The sequence below is a fragment of the Salmo salar genome, chromosome 11 (genome assembly GCF_965601325.2).
Source record: "Salmo salar chromosome 11, fSalSal1, whole genome shotgun sequence".
In the NCBI taxonomy this organism is placed as follows: domain Eukaryota; kingdom Metazoa; phylum Chordata; class Actinopteri; order Salmoniformes; family Salmonidae; genus Salmo; species Salmo salar.
Genome location: NC_138301.1, coordinates 3,030,001 through 3,054,422, shown reverse-complemented (window position 1 = coordinate 3,054,422; position 24,422 = coordinate 3,030,001). Strand labels below are relative to the sequence as shown.

General features: G+C 42.1%; 1 protein-coding gene across 2 annotated transcripts in view; it reads right to left on the bottom strand.

The window, feature by feature from the left end:
* Positions 1-5,755: 5,755 nt before the first annotated feature.
* LOC106561882 (MAM domain-containing glycosylphosphatidylinositol anchor protein 1) overlaps positions 5,756-24,422 on the bottom strand; it is a 470,281-nt gene continuing 451,614 nt past the window's right edge. For both annotated transcript variants that reach the window (XM_014126164.3, XM_014126165.3), the window contains exons 18-19: positions 15,473-15,581; positions 5,756-6,548 (exon numbers count right to left, since the gene is read on the bottom strand). In XM_014126164.3, the coding sequence (XP_013981639.1) occupies positions 6,454-6,548; positions 15,473-15,581 (204 nt within the window). In that variant the 3' untranslated portion in view covers positions 5,756-6,453. The remainder of the gene's footprint in view (positions 6,549-15,472; positions 15,582-24,422) is intronic.

Genomic DNA, 24,422 nt, shown 5'->3' with positions numbered 1-24,422 from the left:
GCCTCCTATATGAACATTGTTTCCAACTTCCCTTGCCTATACAGCGAAAACACAGCCGAGTGATCTGAATAACTTCCGAAACTGCATGACATGCGACAAGACATTTGAATAATGATTTGTGCTTGCTAATTGCTATAGGAATATATCTAATTTTGGAGTTTATTTGATATGCCAGGTGGAGAGAGCGCAGGTGTCTGTAATGCTACTTACAGCCACAGGATGTGAATGAGCTCTGATGACTAAATTCACTGTGATGCTGGTAATATGCAAGGCTTGAATACAAACTGGTGGATAGAGGATAGTGTGGGAGTTGGAATTCTGCGTTTTACACCGCATAGCAAGTCCCCAAGAGGTGTTTTTATGGTGAAATCATTATGTACGTGTGATGGTGACACAATGTGCGAGAACCCACTGTGTGTATTGGAAAAGATAACAAAAAGAAGACAATTATCTCTTTTTGTTCTTTCATGATTATTTATTTATACATTTTGGAGTCATATTTCAAATATATTTTTCCTCTAAAATATTTCAGTACATGACAGAGAATATACAACACCCAGCACTGCTATACCGTTCTTCACACGTTCACTAAGGTGCATATACACACACATCGTCTTTGTCTCGGATCCGTACACATTGCACAAGTCTGCACAGCCAGGCAGGAGCTGTGAAGTTACTCTGACCAATCTGACTGCATTGGGGAGGGTTCAGTCATTTGGTTGCGCTCCAGATACACAGATCCTGCACAGGTCTGCGTAGATTATAGGATGATTACATCATGTTGATGTGGTTGATCAGACATAAAAGACTTCTCCAGGCATTACAAAGATCTGGGGTGACTTTCCCAATAACATAGCGATAATCTTTAGCACTAAGATCATCCTAAGGTAGGCAATGGACAAACAATGATTTTTGAATGCTAAAGATGTTTTTGGGAAACTTAGCCCTGATCAAAATCACTGTATCTGGAACGCACCCTTTATGTGAGTGGACAAAGTGTCTGCACTGGCAGTGAGGCAGTGATGTGAAAACCTATACAGTAACAGTCAGTTGGTCCTGCTGTTGAATACGTAGAGCATCAATGGTTTTTGCCGGGATGTCTCTAATGGAAGAGGGGGTCATTTTTAGTGACTGAGTGACTGGCCACCCCTTCTGAACATGGCCAAAGATATTGCTTGGACACTACGCTAACTGGCTGAAGTGGTTTTCATGGATGGAAAGTCACCTCATGGAGGAATACCAGTTGTGAGGCACTTGCTTATTTGATCTCTAACCTGCATGTTGGGGGTCCTTTCTAACCTTCTTGTTTTAGACAGAGAACTACAAGGATATGATGGACAAAAGATGATAGATTGATAATCTACAACAAAACATTTTTATAGTACATACACTTGTAGTGGAGGTTTGAAAATGTTCAGCATGAACTAGGGACCCTTTAGGTGGTCAAGGGAAAACCTGGATCATGTAAAAACATCAGATAACTGGAGGTGTGGCAATGCCACGTTTATTTACCAAATTCCCACTCTTTTCAGAAATCTTGGTTGTAGAATTTCTGAAATCAGAAGAGAATAAGCAGGGAGGGAACTGGGAGTCAGAAAGGTTCCAGAAATGTGCAAACCTAAGGGACTATACCAGTGAACTGAACTCCCATTCGGTCTTGTATCCTAGAGGAATATATTGATAATCTACACCTTAAACCAGACTGCAATAATATAGGGTACGGTGTAGATTTTAGAACAACCTCAGCTAATGGGGGAGTGATGTGACAATCATGAAGTATTACAAATGAGCATTAGTACACAATGGGTGTCAAATGGCATACATTTAAAGACATTTCATTTCACATTAAAGTGCATGAAAAGCAGCACAATGAATTATACCTCAGACCGAACAGCTGCATACTCCTTTCTGGACACAAGTGAATAGATCTAAAATGGCCAACTATTGGATGTATCTGATTTGTCAACACAAAATTGCCTCACTTTCAGGTATTTCATGGTTTCATTTGAAGTATGGAGGTTAGTTTAATTTCCAATTGATCTGGTGACAGTAAAGACAACCTAAGGGCCGGCTGTGTAACGTTTGTCAATATAAAAAATGTACAGCCAGCAGAACATTGATCACTTATGGACTCAATTCATATAGGAGTTTTGGAAAGAAAGACCATGAATTCAAACAACCAAATATTACTACCAATACTGAAGGTCAGGTTCAGATCAATGGAGGCACTTCAACCATCATGTCATAAGATCAAAATTCATCATTTATAATTCTCCCCTCTCTAATAAATATAATATTGGTTAATGCTTATTTCCCAAAAATAGTGTTCTTGCCCACATTTCATATTATTCCTGCCCATTTCAAAGTATTCCTACCCACATATTTCATTGACAAGGAATTCACCTGACTTTACAACAGTGTTAACGTTGAGAAGCATTCTATAATAAAGAACACAGAAGACACAAAGATAAAATCTTATCCCATTAAATCTAATCCAAGGTTTGTAGTTCTCTATTTCTGTGCTGTACCCTTTCTTCCATTGGGTATTTAACATGATCAGTCTAGGCCCTGGGCATTTCTATGCAGGTTACTCAACTGTAATAATTGTAATCAGTGTCAGCGATGTATTCGCAGTACTGTATAATATATTTTGAAGTGGACCCACCCACGCTCTTCCTGAACACAGCAGCAGAGTACAGGTATAGTAGGATCCGGTTACATCTACACGTGTTGTGTTTCAAACGCTCAGTGTGTTGAGACTAATTGTAATGTTACACATACTGTAGGTGCTTAGCTACACATATATTATTATTGTGGAACTCCATTTAAAGAAGATGTTAATTTGTTTTCTAGTAAAGTATGTGACCATGGACAGGAATGTGTGTGGTCTCAAATTGATTTAGCTTGATATTGTAGTCTTGGTTTGTAAAAAAAAAACAGTTATGAAAAGATAGAAAGAAAAATAATTGCCAAATACTCTAGATGTGTGAACATCAATTGCACCAAGCCTCTGAATTCTTTGGGGTCAATGACATGTAGAACATTTAAAATCATGTGATAAAGTACTTTGATAATTATCTTTCAGTTGCATCTGATTCTGACGCATCATTGTTATGTCCTAAGTCAGGCATTGCCACCCTGCATATCTCCTGCCTATACTTACAGATAGTTGTAAATACACATTAAATATGGTAGCTAGCAAATGGTCAGCGCTTTGCCAAAAATGCTTACGAAATGCACAGCTTACTGGATAAAGGAGGTGGGAGATGGGTAGTCGGCAAGACAGTAACTGCTGTCATGTGGTACCAGAGTTATCGTAAACTCTGAAAGAATCTTGGAACAAAAAAATAGCCTTAAATATCCCACACGTCATAACTCTGAGCTTCCGATGTCCAAAGCTTTCAGGTGATGAATCAAGCACTCTTCTACCGAGTTTCCCAGTTGGATATTTCAGAGTTTCTTGGTTGTGAGTAGCACATGAACACCACATTTTGACAGAGAGCTGAGATAAGACACCTTACCCCCTGTGACACCATGTTGGCTCAAGACGTGACCTGAGATGCCAAAATTCCAACAACCGTTGGAGAGCATCTACGCTAAGACATGAGCTGCTGTTACATACATATGGGTGTTACAGTTAAAGTGAGCGAGCGAAGTGTACAAGCAAGCATGAGGTTAGGACCACACAAGATGGCTCCCAGATCACATTGACATACATTTAATAAAACAATGTTTCTCATGAGCTTGCAATGCAGTATCGACCTAAGTAGCTATTACAATGTGACTATGAGGGATGTCAAAAAGACAGCCAAAATGCACTTGACATCTGAAATCGAGTGTCCACACCCAATTTTTACCAAGTGCTTTAATTTAGGAAGATTATGGAAGCAAGTCTTAGAGGCACACAGTTTGATGTCCATGTTCTGTGTATGTATATGAACAAGGTTCCCTTGTTGAGAACTTTAAGTTGAAGGTGAGAGCTGAATTAACTAATATTGGCAACCGATACGATAAAAAAAGCCTCATGCAGTAAAAATACAACACTCACTTGGAGAAGACTGATGTAACAGTATCCCTGTATACCAAATCAACCCTTAGTCCCTCCTCCCATGCACTTGCGTAGATATGAAAGGATTGGACAGGTATAAGCAATATAGCAAAAATTCCACCTGGTGTATCAGATGGTAAGATGGAGCTCCCACCATCGTGCTTACACCTATCCAACCCTCTCAGATCTACAAGTGCCTAGGGGTAGTATGTTGCGGTTTAGGATTCAGGGGAAATTTGGAAACACATCTTGAGAGGAAGAACTAGCCAATTATATGTGTTCTGCATCATCAGTTAGGTTAGTGTGTTGTTTCGTTCTTAGATTGTGACCAATTACTTTAGCTGAGATTCAATCCGATCGCGCATGGTCGACAATGCAGCTTTTAAAGGTGATTTCTGTTTGAACGGACATCTGAAGCATTTACTGTGAACATTGCCTTTAAAGGCTGCGTTGTCAAGAATCTACGATCGGATTGAATCTGTACCTTTGTGCAACAATGTGCTTGGGGCTCATTGGAATCCCTACCTTAATTGGGCGAACATGTGCATTTGCAGGATGTAGGCTTTGATCAATCACAATGTGCTCAGGCTAACTATGTGAGCTGATAGTGAATGAGTATTGCTCCACACAGAAACACAATCATACTGTAACAATGTTACATAAGTAATCATCTTAAATAAACTATGGTTACATCGAAGACATTCAACCTCGATCGGCTGATACAGTTGTAGTAGGAAATTGGACCTGCTGCCTTCCAAATGTTGTCGATTTTTAGTTGATTCAGTTATTTCTCTAGAATCCTATACATGACATTCATCATCGGAAACCTGTGAAATAGAATTCATCTATCGGATCTGCACCCCCCCTTACCCTGTTGGTCCTTCTCTTGGATTTTGACGCCCTGCCCCCAATATACTACATCCATGCCTCATTTAAATGATGCGTATTGACGTGGTTGGCGTAGTTGATTTCAATCATGCTCCACCTCCACTTTCTCCTTGTACAGGAAGCAGGAGGTCCATTGTCTGTAGACCGCAGGAAGTCCGAGAGATGCTGTTACTGGCTGGACTTTGAAGATAGGGGATGTGGCTGGCTAGGGTGAGTGAGTAGGGGAGGCTAGTCATAGTCTCTGTCAAGTTGTTTTTTGGGGTGGAGAGTGGGGAGGTGGGCATAATGGAGGTGACTGGCCCATCCCTGCCACGAGTGCTCAAGTGGGCTATAGGCAAAGGGTGTCATAGGTACCAACCAACACATCCACACCCGTCTCTTCCACATAAATGTCACCGCTCCCTTTTTTTCACATCCGCCCCCCAAAAAACCATAAGAACACAAGCAGTTCGATTGAGACAACATACAGCAACAACACACGGAGGAAAACCCCAAATAAAAGGGAGTAGATTGTATAAATTTGTGCTTCTGTAGTTTTGCTTTGTCGTAGCCTGTAACGTTGCTCATGTCCATGAGTGTTTTTCTGAATGTTTTATTTATTTATTTAAACTTTTGTAATATATCATATATAGAGAAATGTACACGTACGATCCAACACAAGTCATCTACGGCAATGACCGGTAGAGGAGAGGCAAGTGGGAACTCCTTCCTTCCTTCCTTCCTTCCTTCCTTCCTTCCTTCCCTTCCTTCCTTCCTTCCTTCCTTCCCTTCCTTCCTTCCTTCCTTCCTTCCTTCCTTCCCTTCCTTCCCCCCAGTCTGTCAGTCACTCAGTCAGCTGTGATCGGCAGCTCCCTGGCGCCCAACCCAAGGAGGCGAGGGGTAGGGTTCAATAAGGAGGGGGGGCACCCCCCTACCCTTGTCATCCTATTATTCTCAACCCCTCCCCCCACCCATCCTTTCTCTTTTTTCCTCAGGTTCTTCATCATCTTTGGTAGAGTGTCCGACACTTTGGTGTGTCAGGGATACGGGTGGTCACCGGGGGGGTTGGAAAGAGTAAAGGGGGTGACGGAAAAGTGTGTGAGAGTGAATAGAAGAATGAAGTGTGTCTGCTGTGAGGGGTTGGATTGAGTGATATTGGGTGTCAAAGGTCAGGTCATTGAGTTTGCGACTTTGCCTCAGTTAAAAATAGTGTGATTGGTTGAAAGAGAGAATGGCTGGAAAACACAGCCACATACGACAGTAAAGGGGTGAGTGTGGAAAAGGAGAATGATAGAGAGAGAGAGTCAATCAAACGACAGTCAGTTACAAGCATAGCCAAGGTGTAATGGGAGAAGTGAAGCATGGATTATCATCGAAAACAGGGCTGGAGATGAAAACTAAAAGGTGGATGGAGAAGGTGAGAGGAAGAAGGGAGGGGAGTGGGGAGAGGTAGCGAGGGACACAGGGAGAGAAGAAGAGAGCGCAAGTCTGGGCAGTAGCCTGTCTCAGCAGACAGGGGACGCTGTGCATTGTGCTCATCATCTGTAGAGCAGTAGTAGATATGAGCAGAGGGCGAAGGTCAGTGAGGCGACCAATGGGAGCGAGCGCAGACCTGGGGCTCCCCCAATCAGAACTGTGGAAAACACAAACAGAACAAACTGAATGGACTGAGCTCAATAGGCTATTGTCCACAACCCACAATTCACATTGATAAAAAGAGATGAAAATGTGAAACATCTTGAGATTCAGTTAAATGTACAATACTTTTATCTAGTCTAGTAACCCATATTTAAAAAAATGTATGGGAGACCTTTACAGTAAAGCCTTGTAAGATACTGTAACTCAATCCCAAGATCTTATGAGGAGAGAAAGAGTGGAGGGATATGGCACTAAAAGCCTGAGAATGGCATAAGGGAGTAATGTATTTTATCACTTCAGAGGCAGGGTTCACAATGGAGATTGGATATGTGTCATAAGTGCTTTGAGATAGCATATGAGAGACGAGTTGCTCATTGATGTCATCATCAAACTGCTCGCCTCTCGCCTCTTGTTCGACATGAAGATCTCTAAACCGAGCCAAATCAAAGAATAGATTGTGTGTTCGACAGGGAATTTGAAGCTCATAGGACAGTTGATGTACTGTGTTTTTATTTAAATGTATGTAATGTCACTGGCCGTTTCCGAATACCCATACTTGTGTCCCAAATAGTAGGCTGTTTGAGTATGCGAAAGAATTAGTTTAATAGTATGCAACATTTCGAAAGTCTAGTATACTTTAAATGCCCAGATGTCATACGCTACTGGATGCGCTACCGAAATCAACGAATAGTGGGAAACAGCACAATCACACATGACGCATTCTCAGTATGCAAAAATAGAATATTTAATAATATGCGACATTTAGAAAATCGTGTATGGTTTAAATGCCAGGATGTTATAATCTTATTGGCTCTTCATCTAGAAGAATATGTTGCACACTTTTCCACAATGCATTGGAAGTGGTAGACTGCAAGTGATTGGCTATGTGAAGAGAACTAGGGCCTAACAACAAAACTAAACTTCTGCAGTCATGTAAAATATAGGCTAAGTCGTTTTTGTTCTCATTAAAATGATCACGGGTATTGCATCGTAGGCTGCATCTTTGAAAACAGAAGTCTTAAAAAAAAAAATTCTAAAGTGGATTTCTGTTTTCTCACTGAAAAGTGTTTCTTGTTCTCTTGGCCTTCATCTGAGCTTTTAAACTAAATACTAAACCATCTTTTGATTCTTGAATGTGTCTGCACCGGCGACTCGGTATGTGGCTGCATTACTGATGTCATGTTAATCAGGCCTTTTGATTTGAACACATGGAATGTTTTTGTTTTGTATGTTAAGCTACATATTACATTTTTGAATTTATGTATCAAGCCTCAACATTCATTCTGATCGCGTTCCCAATGATCAGTGCTTTAGTTTATGTTCCTGTCCAGCGGTTCTGAATTTGTGATGCAGCCGTCTGTCCACGTTTGTCTGTGCAATAGCCTTTTGATTTGAACATTTGATTTAATTTATATATGCTACAGCACTTTGGTTTCACTAAGAAATATGTTGAAATGGAACCAAATGATCTGTTCTGTCTTCAATCCTTTTTAAAAAGGAAAGATGGGCTATATGGTCTACGGTATATATATGGTCTACGGTATAGCTTGAATGTGATATCTGCCTACTCCCTGAGTAGGCATATAACTCCATTCCTGTTCCATTCATAGTTTAGAGAAATTAATCAAATTGTAAATTAGCTATTATCAGCTGCTTAATGCCATGCATGTGTGTTGAATTTGGAAAAATCCACCCGCACTCGGCCCCGCCCCATCTAGTCAGCCAATCAGGAGCTGCTACTGCGTTGCAGCCGTGGCATATTGTATACTTTTTACTAAAGGGTATGTGCTAAATAGTATGCGACGATGAGTAAATAGTATGCAGTTTATGTATGCAATACGCTAGTATGGGTATTCAGACACGGCCTCTGTGTTTTCTTGTACTCATATGAAACAGCATGAGGATTCAAAGAAACAGTATCACAAAGCAACTGTACATGAGACATCTGTGACCCTCCCTCTCCTTTTGTCGAAGTGCATGCAAACACAGATGCGCACACACACACTAATTGCATACACAACACCCCCCACCCACCTACAGACACTGCACTTACACAAAGTCAACAGCGCATTACGCATGTAAGCCGTGGAATGAGTTTCATAAATAAAGAGTAAGGCAGGTATTGTATTTAAGAAATCAATATACATTTATATTAGGGGGCTTCTCTCGCTGGCAGAAAATCTATGTATTCATAATCAAGCTTTTTATTTCTCCCGTCCTCTCCCATAGAGAACAAGTTAAGTGCCTGGCATAGGGGCCGGCCCTGATTTCTCTCTCAAGGATCTTTGAAGGGGGTGAAGCACGGAAAGTTTGGTTGGGGGTTGGCGATGGATAAAATATCTGTGGCTGTATGTATCAAAGGTCTTTGAATAGGAGTGCTTATTCTAGGATCAGTTTAGCCTTTTATATCATGTGGAAATAAGGAGTCGGAGGACCTGAGCCTAGATCAGCACTCCAACTCTGAAAGCTTTGTGAATGTGCTCTGTTGTTTTCTTATGGTGTGTAAGGGAGGGGGCCAACACAGTTCAGCTGAATCCTGATAAATGCAACAGCTTGAAACTGTCCTCCACGTTCCAGTGTCTGGGCTTCAACTTCAACTTGCACATCCAAGAACATCCAACCCACACTAAATGGACTACCAGAGATATGGGAGTAGGCCCAAGACCAGACCTGGGTTCAAATGCTATTTATTGTATTTCAATTACTTTCAAATAAATTTATAAGTAAGTATTTAGAATGTTTTTATTTTATTAAAGTACAAATAGTTATATATTGGAATGTATTTGGAAAGTATTGGAATGTATTTGAAAATACTTAAATACAAATATAATATTTTCAAATAGAGATATTTAAATACTCCATGCATTTGAACACAGGTATGTTTGGTCCTAGGGGCATGTGTAATGTATTTGTAAACAAGTATTTTAAAATAATTTAAAATAGTATTTATAGGAAATTATTTGAAAAATACTTAAAATAGAAGTAGTTGATTTGGCCATATTATTTGAAAATACTGAAATACACAGAAAATAAGTAGTTAAAATACAAATACTTAATAACCATGCGTTTGAACCCAAGTCTGCCCATGACTGCAAAGTCGACTCCAGTAAATCGGCGCATGCCCTTATAGGGAACAATTAAATACTATATTTGTCTTTCTTTTTCCCTGCATGGTTTCTGTGCTCTATTGTTCTCATATTGTGTTTCCTAACTATATTTGTATTGAATACTTTTTGTAGCTGCTGCACAGTTTGTGAGGAGAGCTTGCAAGTAAGCATGTCATTGTACTGTGCTGTACACTATACTGTATCTTGTGCACATGACCATATGCATACTTTTCGCAATTTCAACAACAGTGTGGGACCACCAGGCATCTGGAAGTGTTGCATCCCACACAGGGTGATTGAGGGGATAGAGAACCAGGGGGTCTGGAGCTAAAATGTGGGGTCTTGAGTCATCGCCAACGTGGGATCCAGACAGTATCGAAAGCCACCCCTTACAGGATCAGAAGAAGGGGAGTGGAACAAAGGAGGGAGAAGGAAGGAAAGGAGGGAGGGTGGGCAGTGAACGGCGTGCAGTGCAACAATTCCCTTGTCGAACTCACCCATAGTTAAGACACGTACACATGCATGGAAATGTGCACACGCAGACACACACACACACTTACATAGTCAGGCAGGCAGGCAGGCACCTACACACATATTCTGTTATACACAAGCAAACACACACACTCTCTGTCTGTCTGTCTCTCAAACACACACACACACACACAAGCCCCAGAGCCAGGTTCCAGTCATTCCTATGATTTATGAATGTGGAGTTAGTTGAACACAACATGTCAGAGGCAATCATCATTAATTTTAGGAGAGCCACACGGTTCCACAGTCCCCTGTGCTACACCCCCTCAGACAGCTAGCCCAGTGAGATGTGTGTGTGTGAGCGTGTCTGTGTATTTGTGTGTATGTGAGCGTGTTTATATGTGTGTGTGATGTGTGTTGGGGGGAAACAGGGTGTGTGTTTGTGCACATGTTTGTGTGTGGTTGTGTGTGTGATGGTGTGTGTTGGGGAGAGATGGGGTGTGTGAGGGACAGGTGGGCTGCATCCCAAATGGCACCCTATTCCCTACATAGTGCACTACTTTTTACAGGAGCAAATACAAGATCCTGGTGAAAGTAGCGCACTATTATAGGGATTAGGGTACCATTTAGAAGGCCGACGTGAGCTGCATCAGCTGGGTAATACAGCTGGGCACATTCGCTAGCAAAAACTCCTAGGGGGGTGGGCCGCTCACATGATGCACGCTCTCTGGCACACTATGATACAGATTTAGACCTGCACACACACACACACACATTTATGAACAAAATGTCTGACTCTTTATTCCACCCATTAGTGACTTTCATAAAGGCACCATTGATGTACAGTAATCGGTTATGTCTGCTTTGAAATGTTCCATGCTATAACACAACTATCACGCTGGCTGGCTCATCACTAGTCTTGTAATTAAATCATGTAGAATTACAACTGCAGAAACCAGTTGGTTATTACAGGTTAATACTAACGTTTGTGGGGCAAACAATATGGGCCAGTTTCTCAGACACAGATTTAGCCTGGACTAAAAATTAAGTATTTTAGTACAGGACTAGGCTAATTATGTGTTTGGTAAAACTGGCCCTATATAAATAGAGCATCTCAATTGAACATGTGTCATAGTTGAGGATTACGCTTAATCTATGTTTGGGAAACAGGCCTATATTGTTTTACCCACATACATTATTCCTCATCGTCGTGTCTGCTAATACATAGAGGTGACCCAGGTGTGCGGGCTGGGTCTTTCCTCTACCCAATCTCCTCTAACCAATAATTACCCATCTGTCTCGGCTAGCTGTCTTGTGCAGCGCTGCATCGGCCCCACAGGCTAGCGTAGCCTGGCTTCCTGTTTACACCCTCCATCAATAATTCACTGTATTACATTAGGATCCCCGCTAGCTCTCGGCTCTTTCGTTACTTTCTCAGATGAGGAGTTTTTGGGGGGAGGCAGAGGGTTTTTCTCATTAATTATTTACCGACCCACCAACGTCTCCTGATTTGTTTAGCCTTGTTTTGTTTTTGCGGCCATTTTCGGGGGGAAAGTGAGCAGAAAGGGATGATGTCTCAGGGGGAGTTGATTGTCTTGGCCTGTTGCTTTTGGTAAGAAAGAAAAGAGGTTTGTAATGTTTTGGAGGCATCTTGACTTGCCTAAGTTATAGTACCTCCCAATTTGATCTGTGTGGGAGTGCAGGTGCCTTCAGTTAGGTTGGAATTACAGGGGTACACTCCCACAACAAAGTAGGGCACTCCCATAACTGTTGAAAATGATGTAGGCACCCTCATGAGTGGTAAAAATACACAAATACCAACACTGTACCAGATACTTTTCTTGGGAACACCCCCCAATTGTAGTCTGTTTACCTTGATCCCTCGATACAGCAAGTACATTACGATAGTACAGTAGCTTTATCTTGAATCATTTACCACTTCCTAAGATCCCCCATTCATTTACAAACACAACGTTTATGGTTTTCTATCAGTGGGTGGAAAGAAATATTGAGGAGTGTGGCTCTACAAACTGACTAGCTGCTGCAATATTTCCCAGAATGCACTTGAAGTCGGGGGGACCTACAAATCAGATTAGTGACGGCTTGATTCAATCACTGTTGTCAGTGGTGGTCAACGGCCACAATTATACATTGACAGTGAAGCTTTCTCACTTAGAGGTAAGTAATTGTCAACAGAAGACATCGTGTGGAATTGTTCAATTGTGGCAGTCCATACATTGGCGATGAAGAGCTCTTTCAATTATGGGCAGTGCTATGGTCAGTGATCTATGGAGCCACTGCATGGAGACTGGTGTGGGTAACTTGGAGGAATCCTATAGCAGTGTCAGTATGAGTGAATGAAGGTCAAGAGCTTTCGGCCTTGCGATGTGGTAGTGAATTTTTGTGAGTGGTCAGTATTTTGTCTTGATGAAATCCCAGTTTGGTGTCGAAATGTCCTTGTCTTATTAAACACTTCAGGAGGATCATACCATTGTGCGGATTTACTATTTCTTATTTTTTGGTCTTGGTCACAGTGCATTGAGTGTACACTATAACACTACAGACCATGCTAGGTGACAAGGCACACTTGAAAAGTGCCAGTGTTTCATTTACAATTCATACAGTAACATGATGGCATTTTAAACCACCCCATCTAACCATGGTCCGTGTAAGGTGTCAAAGCACATTCCGTTTGCCGGGAAAATTAGCTGATGCTGTGAAAAAGCCACAAGGAAGAATTTAATTACAGTCTCTGCTCAGTGTCACTGTGTATTTAGGGTGCAGACTGCAGCCTCCAGCCTGCTGTCAGTGTATAATTTGCCGGGACAGAGAAATGTGGAGTCTGGTTACTTTATCACGGTGGTCTGTGGGTCAGGATTCCAGGACAGGAGGCCTCGACCTGGACAGATGCCCGGGAAGTGGTCCTCTCATAGATCCTGGCACCCAGCCCTGCATGGCTGTATCTGTGCCCATTGCCCACAGTTTACAATGAAAATACGGTGCTAACCCTTCCACCTCATAACACCAATGCGTCCTGGTGCCCTCCGCTATGTTGGGCAATGGGGAGTGACAACGGGGGAGGAGAGGAATGGTGAGGGGAGAAGAGGAAGGGAGGCTCGGGAAGGTGGGGTTCAAGCCCTCCACAGGCTATAGCCCACGTGGCAGGGAGAGGAAGGGAGTCCAGCTGCCTCCACAGCCCCTGCACTGGCAACAGCTCTCACTGCTCTCTTTCTCTTCTCTCCTCTCTGTCTTTCTATCTCTCCTCTATGTTCTCTGTGCTGTTCTCTATCCTTGTCACTGTTTATCTTTCTCTCTCTCTCAATTATCTCTCTCATAACTATCAATGTGTCACCTGTTTTCTGCCACTCTTTCTCCTTACTTCCTGTTTCTTAATCTCTTGCTCTCTCTTCCTAAATCTCTCTTTCTCTCTCCTCATTACTATCATTCTGCCACCCGTTTTCATAATTAGGGTTTCCGCTCTCTAGTTCAACTATTCTTCTCTGCTTCATTCACAGCATTTTTGCCCCTTCTATCTCTCTCTCTGCTGTCTCTGGTTTCCCCAAATCTTTTTAAAAGTATGAAAATGATCCACCTATTGCAGCAAGCGTTTCATGTATTGCATATTAAATATTTAAAGTAACCATACAGCAGTGTAGAGGGTTGAAAGCTATAGCTTTGGCAAACAGGCAAGCTCTCTTCAATGTCTGGGTGACACTGAACAGTTTCTTCCTATACCTTGTCTGGTTTGTATTGTAGTGAGACTGCGTCTGCCTACAGTGAATTGGAAAGATTGATTAACAGATTCTGATTGAATGGCATAGAACCCACTCTCTTGACCTTACTACCCACTTGTAGATCTCTGATGATGGTCACATACACTACTTGACCAAAAGTATGTGGACACATCTCATTCCAAAGTCATGGGCAATAATATGGAGTTGGTCCCCCCTTTGCTGCTATAACAGCTTCCACTCTTCTGGGAAGGCTTTCCACTAGATTTTGGAACATTGCTGTGGGGACTTGATTCCATTCAGCCACAAGAGCATTAATGAGGTCGGGCACTGATGTGGGCAATTAGGCAGGCTCGCATTCCAATTCATCTCAAATGGGTTCGACGGGATTGAGGTCAGGGCTTTGTACAGGCCAGTCAAGTTCATCCACAAAGATCTCGACAAACCATTTCTGTGTGGACCTCGCTTTGTGCACGGGGGTATTGTCATGCTGAAACAGGAAAGGGACTTCCAAAAACGTTTGGCACAAAGTTGGAAGCAAAGAATTGTCTAGAATGTCATTGTATGCCGTAGTGTAAAAATGTCCCTTCACTGGAACTAAGGGACCTAGCCCGGACCATGAAAAGGAGCCCCAGACCATTCATTATTCCTCCTCCACCAAACTTTACAGTTGGCACTATGCATTGGGGCAGGTAGAGTTCTCCAGGCATCCACCAAACACAGATTTGTCAGTCGGACTGCAAGATGGTGAAGTGTGATTCATGACTCCAGAGAACGCGTTGCCACTGTTCCAGAGTCCAATGGCGGCAAGCTTTACACCACTCCAGCCTACGCTTGGCATTGCACATGGTGATCTTAGGCTGCTCGGACACTGAAACCCATTTCACGAAGCTCCCGACAAAAACTTATTGGACAGACAATTTTTATGCACTCGGTGGTCCCGTTCTGTGTGGCCTACCACTTCGTGGCTGAGCTGTTGTTGCTCCTAGACGTTTCCACTTCACAATAACAACACTTACAGTTGACCGGGGCAGCTATAGCAGAGCAGAAATTTGATGACTGGACTTGTTGAAAAGGTGGCATCCTATGACGGTCCCACTTTGAAAGTCACTGAGCTCTTCAGTAAGGCCATTATATTGCCAATGTTTGTCTATGGAAATTGCATGGCTGTGTGCTCGATTTTATACACCTGTCAGCAACGTGTGTGACTGAAATAGTCAAATCCACTTATTTGAAGGGGTGTCCACATACTTTGTATATATAGTGTACCTGCAGAACAGTAATGCTCCAGTGTCTTTCCTCTAGGTACAAATCTAGGATCAGTTTCCCCTCCTCCAATCCTAACCATTAGTGGGGGAAATATCCCATGTGGTCAGTTAGTATAGTATGCTGCTTGCAACGCCAGGGTTGTGGGTTCAATTCCAACGGGGGACCAGTACGAAAAAAAAAGGGTGGGGAGAAAGTATAAAAATGTATTCACTCTTCTGTAAGTTGCTCTGGATAAGAGCGTCTGCAAAATTACTCAAATGTAAATTAAATGCAAACTGACCCAAGACCAGTGTCTTGGATAAACATCACCCTACAGTAACATTGTGACATACAGACAGTACCTGTGTTGGAGACAGAGTTCTCCTGCTTGCATTTCCCTTTGGTGACTGAGACATCATCGATGGCAATGTCCCCTTCATAGCCCGATCCCCGAATAGCCTCAAACATCACCTGAACAGGGAAAAAGAAAAAAACTTGTATTTCCATAGAAAATAAACGTCCACTTGCTACTCAGGAGACGTACTTGAATGCTTCAGTTGTGTGACTTGTGTTTTGTGACTCGCATTGTGAATAGCACCAAAGTGTTGTTACAAATTGCTTCAAGAATATGCAGACCTACAAGTGATTTATCACACTCAGAATACCGAATATGTTTTACATTTCAACACTTCCCAAAACACTTTCCTCACTTTCCTCCTTTATGCTATACTCCCAGTCGATATTCACATCATAAGAAGGAATTCCCCTAGATTACGCCACCATTGGCCCTCATTGAAAAATAGCCAACTTCTTGGTAAATTTTTTATTATACAGAAATAAAAAAAACTGCTGAAAAGCTGCCATTTTGTACAATGTACAGTACATCAAAACCAGGTAAAAAATCACAATCTCTAGTTTGCAACGCTCCCATGTAGGGAAATAGAGCCTGCGACGAGAGCCCTGTGACTTCAGGCTATTTGTTGTGAGAGTGTGAAATTGCGGTACCCGGTATCCGAATACACATAGCTATGTGTGTGGTAAGACACTTAACTTGTTTAGTATAGTCTGTTTAATTCCAGTCTGTAGTACTGTAATTAGTAATGAAGAATTGTAAAAGAGTGACAGAGTTTCTCTAAAGCCATGTTATGAGGCCATTTGAAAAAAAGGGAGGGGAAAGAACAAACGTCCTAAAATAAAAAACTAGGCCAGATATTGTGGCGGAAGCAACGAGCAGTTGCTCATATCTCCTGGCCACCTGTTCGGAAAAGTTTACATTCGGCTCGCCGTTTTTACCCAGAAGGCCTTGCTTTGGATTGACAGCTTAATTACTGTGGAAAGCTGCGTCCCCAAACCCCATCCCACCGAGCTAATCAAAGATGGAGTGTATTCCATTTGGTGAAAAAAAGGAAAAAACAACCGCCACCACAACAAGGAGCACACTTTCATCCATAATGGCATTCAACTCAGACTGGAGGCTAATGCATTTGCAATCTTCCGCAATCATTTGCCATGGATATACAGTATCCATTTTTTGTTTTCTCGTTTCAATTAAGAAAGTGCTTGCTGTTTATGTTCAAGTGCAACAAATTCTGTTATTATTTTCTACCAGGCAGTTTCCACGTGCCGTTTTCATATCATGATAGCACATTTGCTGTCCTTCTAAACCATGTTACATGATGAAAGTCAAGTTTCTCGTGTGAGAGCGGAAAGTTGTGTGTGTGTGCGCTCATTCATGTTAGTGTATAGCCTCTTGACCCGTGGTTGACCAGGGACTCATTGATTACCCACTCAGGTCTCTGACCACTCTCTCTCCCTCTCACAACTTCCTCCTCTCTCACTTTCTTTCTCATTCTCTCTCTCTCTCTCTATTACTGAAAGAGAGCGAGAGAGAAAATGAGAGAGTGAGAAAGAAAGCGAGAGAGGAGGAAGATGGGAGAAGGAGAGGGAGAGAGAGTGGTCAGAGAGCTGAGTAGGTAATCGAAACTCTCTATTACCGAATCAGAGAGAAAGAGAGAGCTTCTCCAATTACACACAAAGGGAAGGAGCCAAACAGGCGAACGCCACATCTCTCTCTGCTATTCTCTAATTTAATCCTTGAATACACTCCTTTGAACGAGGGACTCCTTTGAATAAATAAAGAAAGCCTGGAGAGGAGGCTTTGACAGGGATGGAGGGAGTGGAGGAGTGAGACTCTGATAGATGTGCCCAGTCTTCTCATTTGTGAGGAAGGTTGATTTGATTTGCTTGCTAGGGCAAACAAGGTATGAGGGGTGGCTAGGCTAATTGGCCAAAGGGCCGTGGCGGACGGGCGGTGTCAGGCGTAAGAGCCTGGTCACGATGTTCGATTATACTCAATATTATTAGACTCACACTGTTATATATGCAGACACACACCGAAGGTGCGCACACACAAACACACACCTCCTAAATGTATTCTGTATCCTTGTGTGCATGTGTGCATGTGTCTGCAGCAGGCCAGCTCTTGCTATTAGTTATTATTTTTATTTATGTATTCACTTCCATGGCTCTTTCTTGTAAATCTCCTTGTCTAAAAGGCAGAGGCCAGCGTTTGCCGAAAGTGCAAGCCTGATTTATTATAGGGCAGAAGAGCCTCACCTGGGGCTCTGAATACACAGACACACATAAACACACACATGCGTACACACACACACACACACACACTGAGACACACACGTACTTGTACACACACATGCACGAACACACTCAAATACACATGCACTATGGTCACGAGAGAGAGAGTGAGGTATAAAGGAGAAGATTGAGGGAGACATGAGATAAAAGAGAGAGAGAGAAAGGGGGTGAGAGGGAAGAGAGATAGAAAGAAAGCTGCCAAACCCTCATGAATGAAATGGTTAAAAAGCTGGATGTGTGTGTGTGTGTGTGTGTGTGTGTGTGTGTGTGTGTGTGTGTGTGTGTGTGTGTGTGTGTGTGTGTGTGTGTGTGTGTGTGTGTGTGTGTGTGTGTGTGTGTGTGTGTGTGTGTGTGTGTTAGTCGTTATTGATGTGTGTGGTTAGTCTTTGTAAAGTTCGGGGTGTGTGTGAGATTTTGCAAGCTGTGTGAATGTGTGTAAGTGTTTTAATTACTATGCTCTCCTCATTTTGTATTTTCCTGCTGGAGCTGATACATTTGTAGCAATAGAATATGTTAAACCTCAAGGGAGTAAGGAAGAAAGGAAGCGAGGAAGGAAGGAAGGAAAGATGCATTTTAAAAGTATTTCAATGTGGCCCACTTTCTTTTTACAACACCCATTAACAATGAGCTAATTACAAAATCGCCGCCATCCACTCACTTCAAACAATCCCCATTCTCTCCTACTCTCGTCCTGCCTCCCCCTGAGGGATCCGTCCCTATAATTCCCATAGTGCTTCTCTCACATCGCCGTGCCAACCTGTTCCTGGCCGTACCACTTCCTTTGACAGGAAGTACAGTGGGCGGCGTGAACGTGGTGTTTTGCCTCCACTTGTAACCTTTAATGTAGTGCATTGATCTGTGGCCCTGCACAGAATACGCCAGGGGGGGAAACAGCCTGTAGAGAGCCCCGCTTTGAAGTGCTGTGTGTGTGGGAAAGAACGAAAGAGACAGAGGAGGGGGGGGGGGCATGCACAAGAGAGAATAAGCTAGTAAGAGAGAAAGGGAAGCAAGCGAGAGAGAGGGGGTAAACATGCAGAAGAGAAAGCAAGTGAGAAAGAGAGAGGCAATAGAGAGCAAGCAAGAGAGAGAGTGAAAGGAAGAGAGAAAGAGAGGGAAAGTAAGAGAGAGTCAGAAAGAGGAGGGAGAGAACATACGCTACCCAGGACAGCGCAGTGCAGCATGGGAGAAATGTGGGTTGCCCTGTTTTCCAATAAACCCAGAGGCACACCATTTGGCTGCAGGAAGGAAGGAACACAGATGGCCTCTGGGTAATCGTCATCTCAACCAGCCAAGATGTTTAGACAACTTTTCTCTTCGCATCATCCTTCATAATGTTTTTATTTTTGATTGCGGTCATTTTAAAGACATTTGTTTCTGCTTGCAAGTTGCTTTGGGGAGTAACCTATATTTTTAGCAATAGTCTTTTTGGTGAATCCTCGCTAACATCACGGCTATTGTAGACTGTTTATTGAATGTGTAGTGACAAGCAGGTTGCGATTTAACACAACATCAAAAGATGTGCCGAAAGTGAAATGATCAGCCTAGTGTGATGCCAATTGTTATTAATTTCTGTGCATAAGTAGGCAACCATAGCCATGACAGAGATGAGCAGTAGTTGACGACAGTACATGCCAGCTAGGTCATAATCTCTTGCCTGCAGTAATGACCAGTAGGCTTACAGTCATTTTCATCTCGAGTTTGGGTTGGCAGTACAGTATGCTTCACTTTTCAACAAAACCATTTTACTCTCATATTCTTTAAATGTTATACTCTAAGCAGACATGAGTTCAAATACTATTTGAAATTGTTAAAATTCTTTGCTCTAGCCTGCCACAATGGGCTGGGTTTACATTTCTGTTACTATTCCATTGCTCCATCAAGCCAGGCAATCTCAATCAAGCACAGATAAAGTATTTGAAATAGTATTTTAACCCAGTCTGACTTGTATTTATCAAGAAGACGGATTGGAAATTAAATCTGTTCATTGTATTGCGAGGAATGAATATGTACACTGCATTTGGAAAGTATTCAGACCCCTTCCCTTTTTCCACATTTTGTTACATTACAGCCTTATTTCAAAATGGATTAAATCAACATATTTACTCATCAACCTACACTCAATACCACATAATGACAAAGCGAAAAACAGGTTTAGAATTTTTTGCAAATACATAAAAATACGAAATTCCTTATTCTGACCCTTTGATCTGAGGCTTTGGGACAAGTCTCTGAATGTCCTTGAGTGGCCCAGCCAGAGCCCGGACTTGAACCCGATCGAACATCTCTGGAGAGACCTGAAAATAGCTGTGCAGCGACGCTCCCCATCCAACCTGACATAGCTTGAGAGGATCTGCAGAGAAGAATGGGAGAAACTCCCCAAATACAGGGAAGCTTCTAGCATCATACCTAAGAACACTCTAGGCTGTTTTTTTTATTTTAAACATATGCACACATTTCGAAAAACCTGTTTTTGCTTTGTCATTATGGGGTATTGTGTGTAGATTGATGAGGGGAAAAAACAATTTAATCAATTTTAGAATAAGACTAACATAACAAAATATGGACAAAGTAAAGTGGTCTGAATACTTTCCGAATGCACTGTAAAAGCCATCTCTCTCTCTCTTTATTATACAGTACAACTGTTGACCAACTCTATTAAATAATTTTCTGTCTTGAATCATTATTTCCATGCCATGAAACAGCTTCCAATTTTACATAACATAATTAGCCCTATGTTATTAGTCTGATACTACATAATTCATAATTGGTGTCATGAATAAAGATGGCTGCCAACGTTTATCTAATCTTCCTGCATGGCACTGCCAGTCTCAGTGGGTAAGCTGTCAGTACGAGATCCCTAAATTGTTGAGTCATTGATTGGGTTATCCATGCTAATCAACAAAGAATATTGCTATATTGTATTTATGAAAATACTAACGACACAACGTGTCAGACTGAAATGAGGCTGGAAGGATTTATTAACCCTTATTTTACCAGATATACACATTCTCCAACCTTCTCCCGACTTGCACCAGCATTTTCTTCTACAGCAACGACCTGGGGAAGAGTTGCAATGGAGAGGAGGAGAGGGAAAGACAGGTACTGTAGAAAATCCTGACGAAAAACCCTCTTTGTATGTGTTCCGAAACACATGAATGAAAGTGTCAGACTTGGTCTAATGTTGAAAAACAAAACAATGCTTGAGCAAAGTCTTTCTTGCGTGACTCATTTATGAGGAAAAAGTGAAATTTGTGTGCCAGACCCTACTGCAACTCATTGACTTCTCTCTCCTGCTCAAACTCTTTGTCTCTCAGATGAACTCCTCTACTATCTGTGAAGGTTTATTTATACTAACTGTTTCCATTAGATCGAATCCGAGATATATGTAGTCTCTTCGGACAAAGACATACACTTTGCTTCCTAACAACTTGCGGTGCCACCTCCGCTCCACTCAATACCGGCTGATACTGCAATATGTGAGGCTAGCCTCAAAGTGGATATAATTGCATTTTTTCTTACATCTAGCATTGAGGGAACAAACCCTTAAAGGGGCAATTCAGGATAAAAAAAACAACAACAACGCTTTTTTGGTAAACAGCTGAGGGATAGGGCTATAGAAATGCAACCACTCTCAAATTCATAGACAGAGCTATGAATGCAAGGACAGACCACCCATAAGATAAAACTTGTAGTTTTACCCATATTTTGAAGCTATACAGTGTTTGGTTATGATTACATTGTTTACAGTAAAACAAGCTTATATGTTGGGTTCTGATGGGGTAGTATTTCAAATCAAATCAAATTGTATTTTTCACATCCGCCGACTACAACAGGTGTAGACCTTACTTACAAGTCCTTAACCAACAATGCAGTTCAAGAAATAGAGTTAATAAAATATTGACTAAATAAAATAAAATAAAAAATCTAATAAATCAAAAAGTAACACAAGAAATGTACATAACAATAACGAGGCTATATACAGGGGGTACCGAGTCAATGTGGAGGCTATATACAGGGGGTACCAATACCGAGTCAATGTGCGGGCGTACAGGTTAATCGAGGTAATTTGTGAAGTGACTATGCATAGATAATAAACAGCGAGTAGCAGCAGTGTAAAAACAAAAGGGGGACGTTCAATGTAAATAGTCCGGGTGGCCATTTGATTAGTTTAGTTGTTCAGCATGTTACATCTGCTCCTGCCACGCCCTCTACTTTTCATCCTATGTCTCCCTAACCTGCCACCACACCCCCAGTGCTCTCTCCCTCTCTCTCTCTGTGTGGGTGTATGTGATTGTGTGAGTTGAGACAGGTGTGCTGGAGGCAGAACAGATAGCCACCAGCTGTAATCTGTTCCATAATCAAGACCTCTACAAATACTCAGCCCTGCCACTTCCATGCTGCCAGTCCGTAGCCTCTGCACAGTCAGTCTGCGTTTCAAGCCACTTGTTCCAGCATAGATCTTGTTATCCTGTTGTGCCTGTTCCTCCTTAGCCTGACGCTGCGCTTCTCTCCGCTACAGTTCCGTCCGCTCTGACTGGTTCCTGTCTCCAGTCCCTTGTCTCGTCAGTCCTGCTTCCCTGCCCTGGACCCCCGCTCTACTGCTTCCTTGGATTCCGCTCCGGACCTGCTTACCCTGCCCCTACTCCCCTTGCCTCAGTTCCTGGTTCCCAGCTACCCATCCAAGCTTCCCCTGGCCTGCACCCCCCCACTTTTCAATAAATATATTATTTACCATGTCCCGGTCTCCTTGTCTGAGTCTGCACTTGGGTTCACCTGCTCTGCCACACATAACATAGCAGTCTTATGGCTTGGGGGTAGAAGCTGTTAAGGAGCCTTTAGGTCTAGACTTGACACTCCGGCACCGCTTGCAGTGCGGTAGCAGAGAGAACAGTCTATGACTTAGGTGACTGGAGTCTTTGAAAATTTGTTGGGCCTTCCTCTGAGACTGCCTAGTAAATAGGTCCTGGATGACAGGAAGCTTAGCCCCAGTGATGTACTGGGCTGTACGCATTACCGTCTGTAGCAACTTATAGTCGGAAGCCAAGCATTAGCCATACCAGGCGGAAGTGTCGTCGTTCAGCCAGTACTCGTTGAAACATAAGATATTACAGTTTTTAATGTCCCGTTGGTTGGAACTTTGAGACAGTTGAACTAAGCTCATTAGGCATTTAAGTTATATCCTTCAAGTATCAATGGCTATATATTATATTTGGCAATAAATTAAGTGCAACAAAGGATGTCGCAATCACAGTTTGCCCCATTAACTTATTAAATGTCCACTTAATATACGCTGCAGTCGAGGATCGAAGGAGACAGATATAGCAAAATAGGCAAATAAAACCAGAGAGCCCAAACAGTAAAAAACAAAAACAACGCCGACTTGGGTAAATTCCCACTGTCGGACGGAGCCCTTCTCAGTCATTATCATTGATTGGTGAGAAAACAAGTGTCTGACAGAGCAGAAAAGAAAGAAAGTACAAGGGAGGGAGGTAAAGGAGGTGTTTTTCCTCAGCTCCATTGCTGGCAACCTACAGTACGGGAAGTCTGTCTGATACAAGAGAGAAAGTGGAAGAAAGAGAGACTATTACAAAGCCTTCGTACAAGCATCCCACCACTTGCCAGTGCTCAGATCAAGTCTGTTTTGTTTGCGTTATTCAATATCTCAATTTGTAATGTTATGGAATGTAGAGTGCATTCAAAGTATTCACATCCCCTGACTTTTTCCACACTTAGTTGTATTACAGCCTGAATTTAAAATTGATTGAATTCAGTTTTTTGGGTCACTGGCCTACACACAATACCTCATAATGCCAAAGCGGAATTATGTTTTAATGAATTTTTACAAATTAATAAAAAAATGTAAAGCTGAAATGTATTAAGTCAATAAGTATTCAACCCCTTCATTGTCAAATCAAATTGTATTGGTCACATATACATGGTTAGCAGATGTTAATGCGAGTGTAGCGAAATGCTTGTGCTTCTAGTTCCGACTATGCAGTAATATCTAAGTAATATAACAATTCCCCAACAACTACCTAATACACACAAATCTAAAGTGGTGAATAAGAAAATGTACATATAAGTATATGGATGAGCGATGACCGAGCAGCATAAGCAAGGTGCAGTAGATTGTATAAAATACAGTATATATATATATATATATAAAGTGGCATTATTTACCTTAGCTTTAGAAAGTGCAACGTAACCCCACAGATACTGTAGTTTCGATAGAGAATCAAAAGAAGAACTACAATTCTCAGACATTCCACTTCCTGCTTGGAATTTTCTCAGGTTTTTGCCTGCCATATGAGTTCTGTTATACTCACAGACACCATTCAAACAGTTTTAGAAACTTCAGAGTGTTTTCTATCCAAATCTACTAATAATATGCATATTCTCGTTTGTGAGCAAGAGTAGTAACCAGTTTAAATCGGGTACGTTTTTCATCCGGCCGTGAAAATACTGCCCCCTATCCTAAACAGGTTAAAGTAACTAGTGATCCATTTATTAAAGTGTCCAGTGATTGGGTCTCAATGTATGCAGCAGCCTCTCTGAGTTAGTGATTGCTGTTTAGCAGTCTGATGGCCTGGAGCTGTTTTTCAATCTCTCGGTCCCAGCTTTGATGCACCTGTACTGACCTCACCTTCTGGATGACAACGG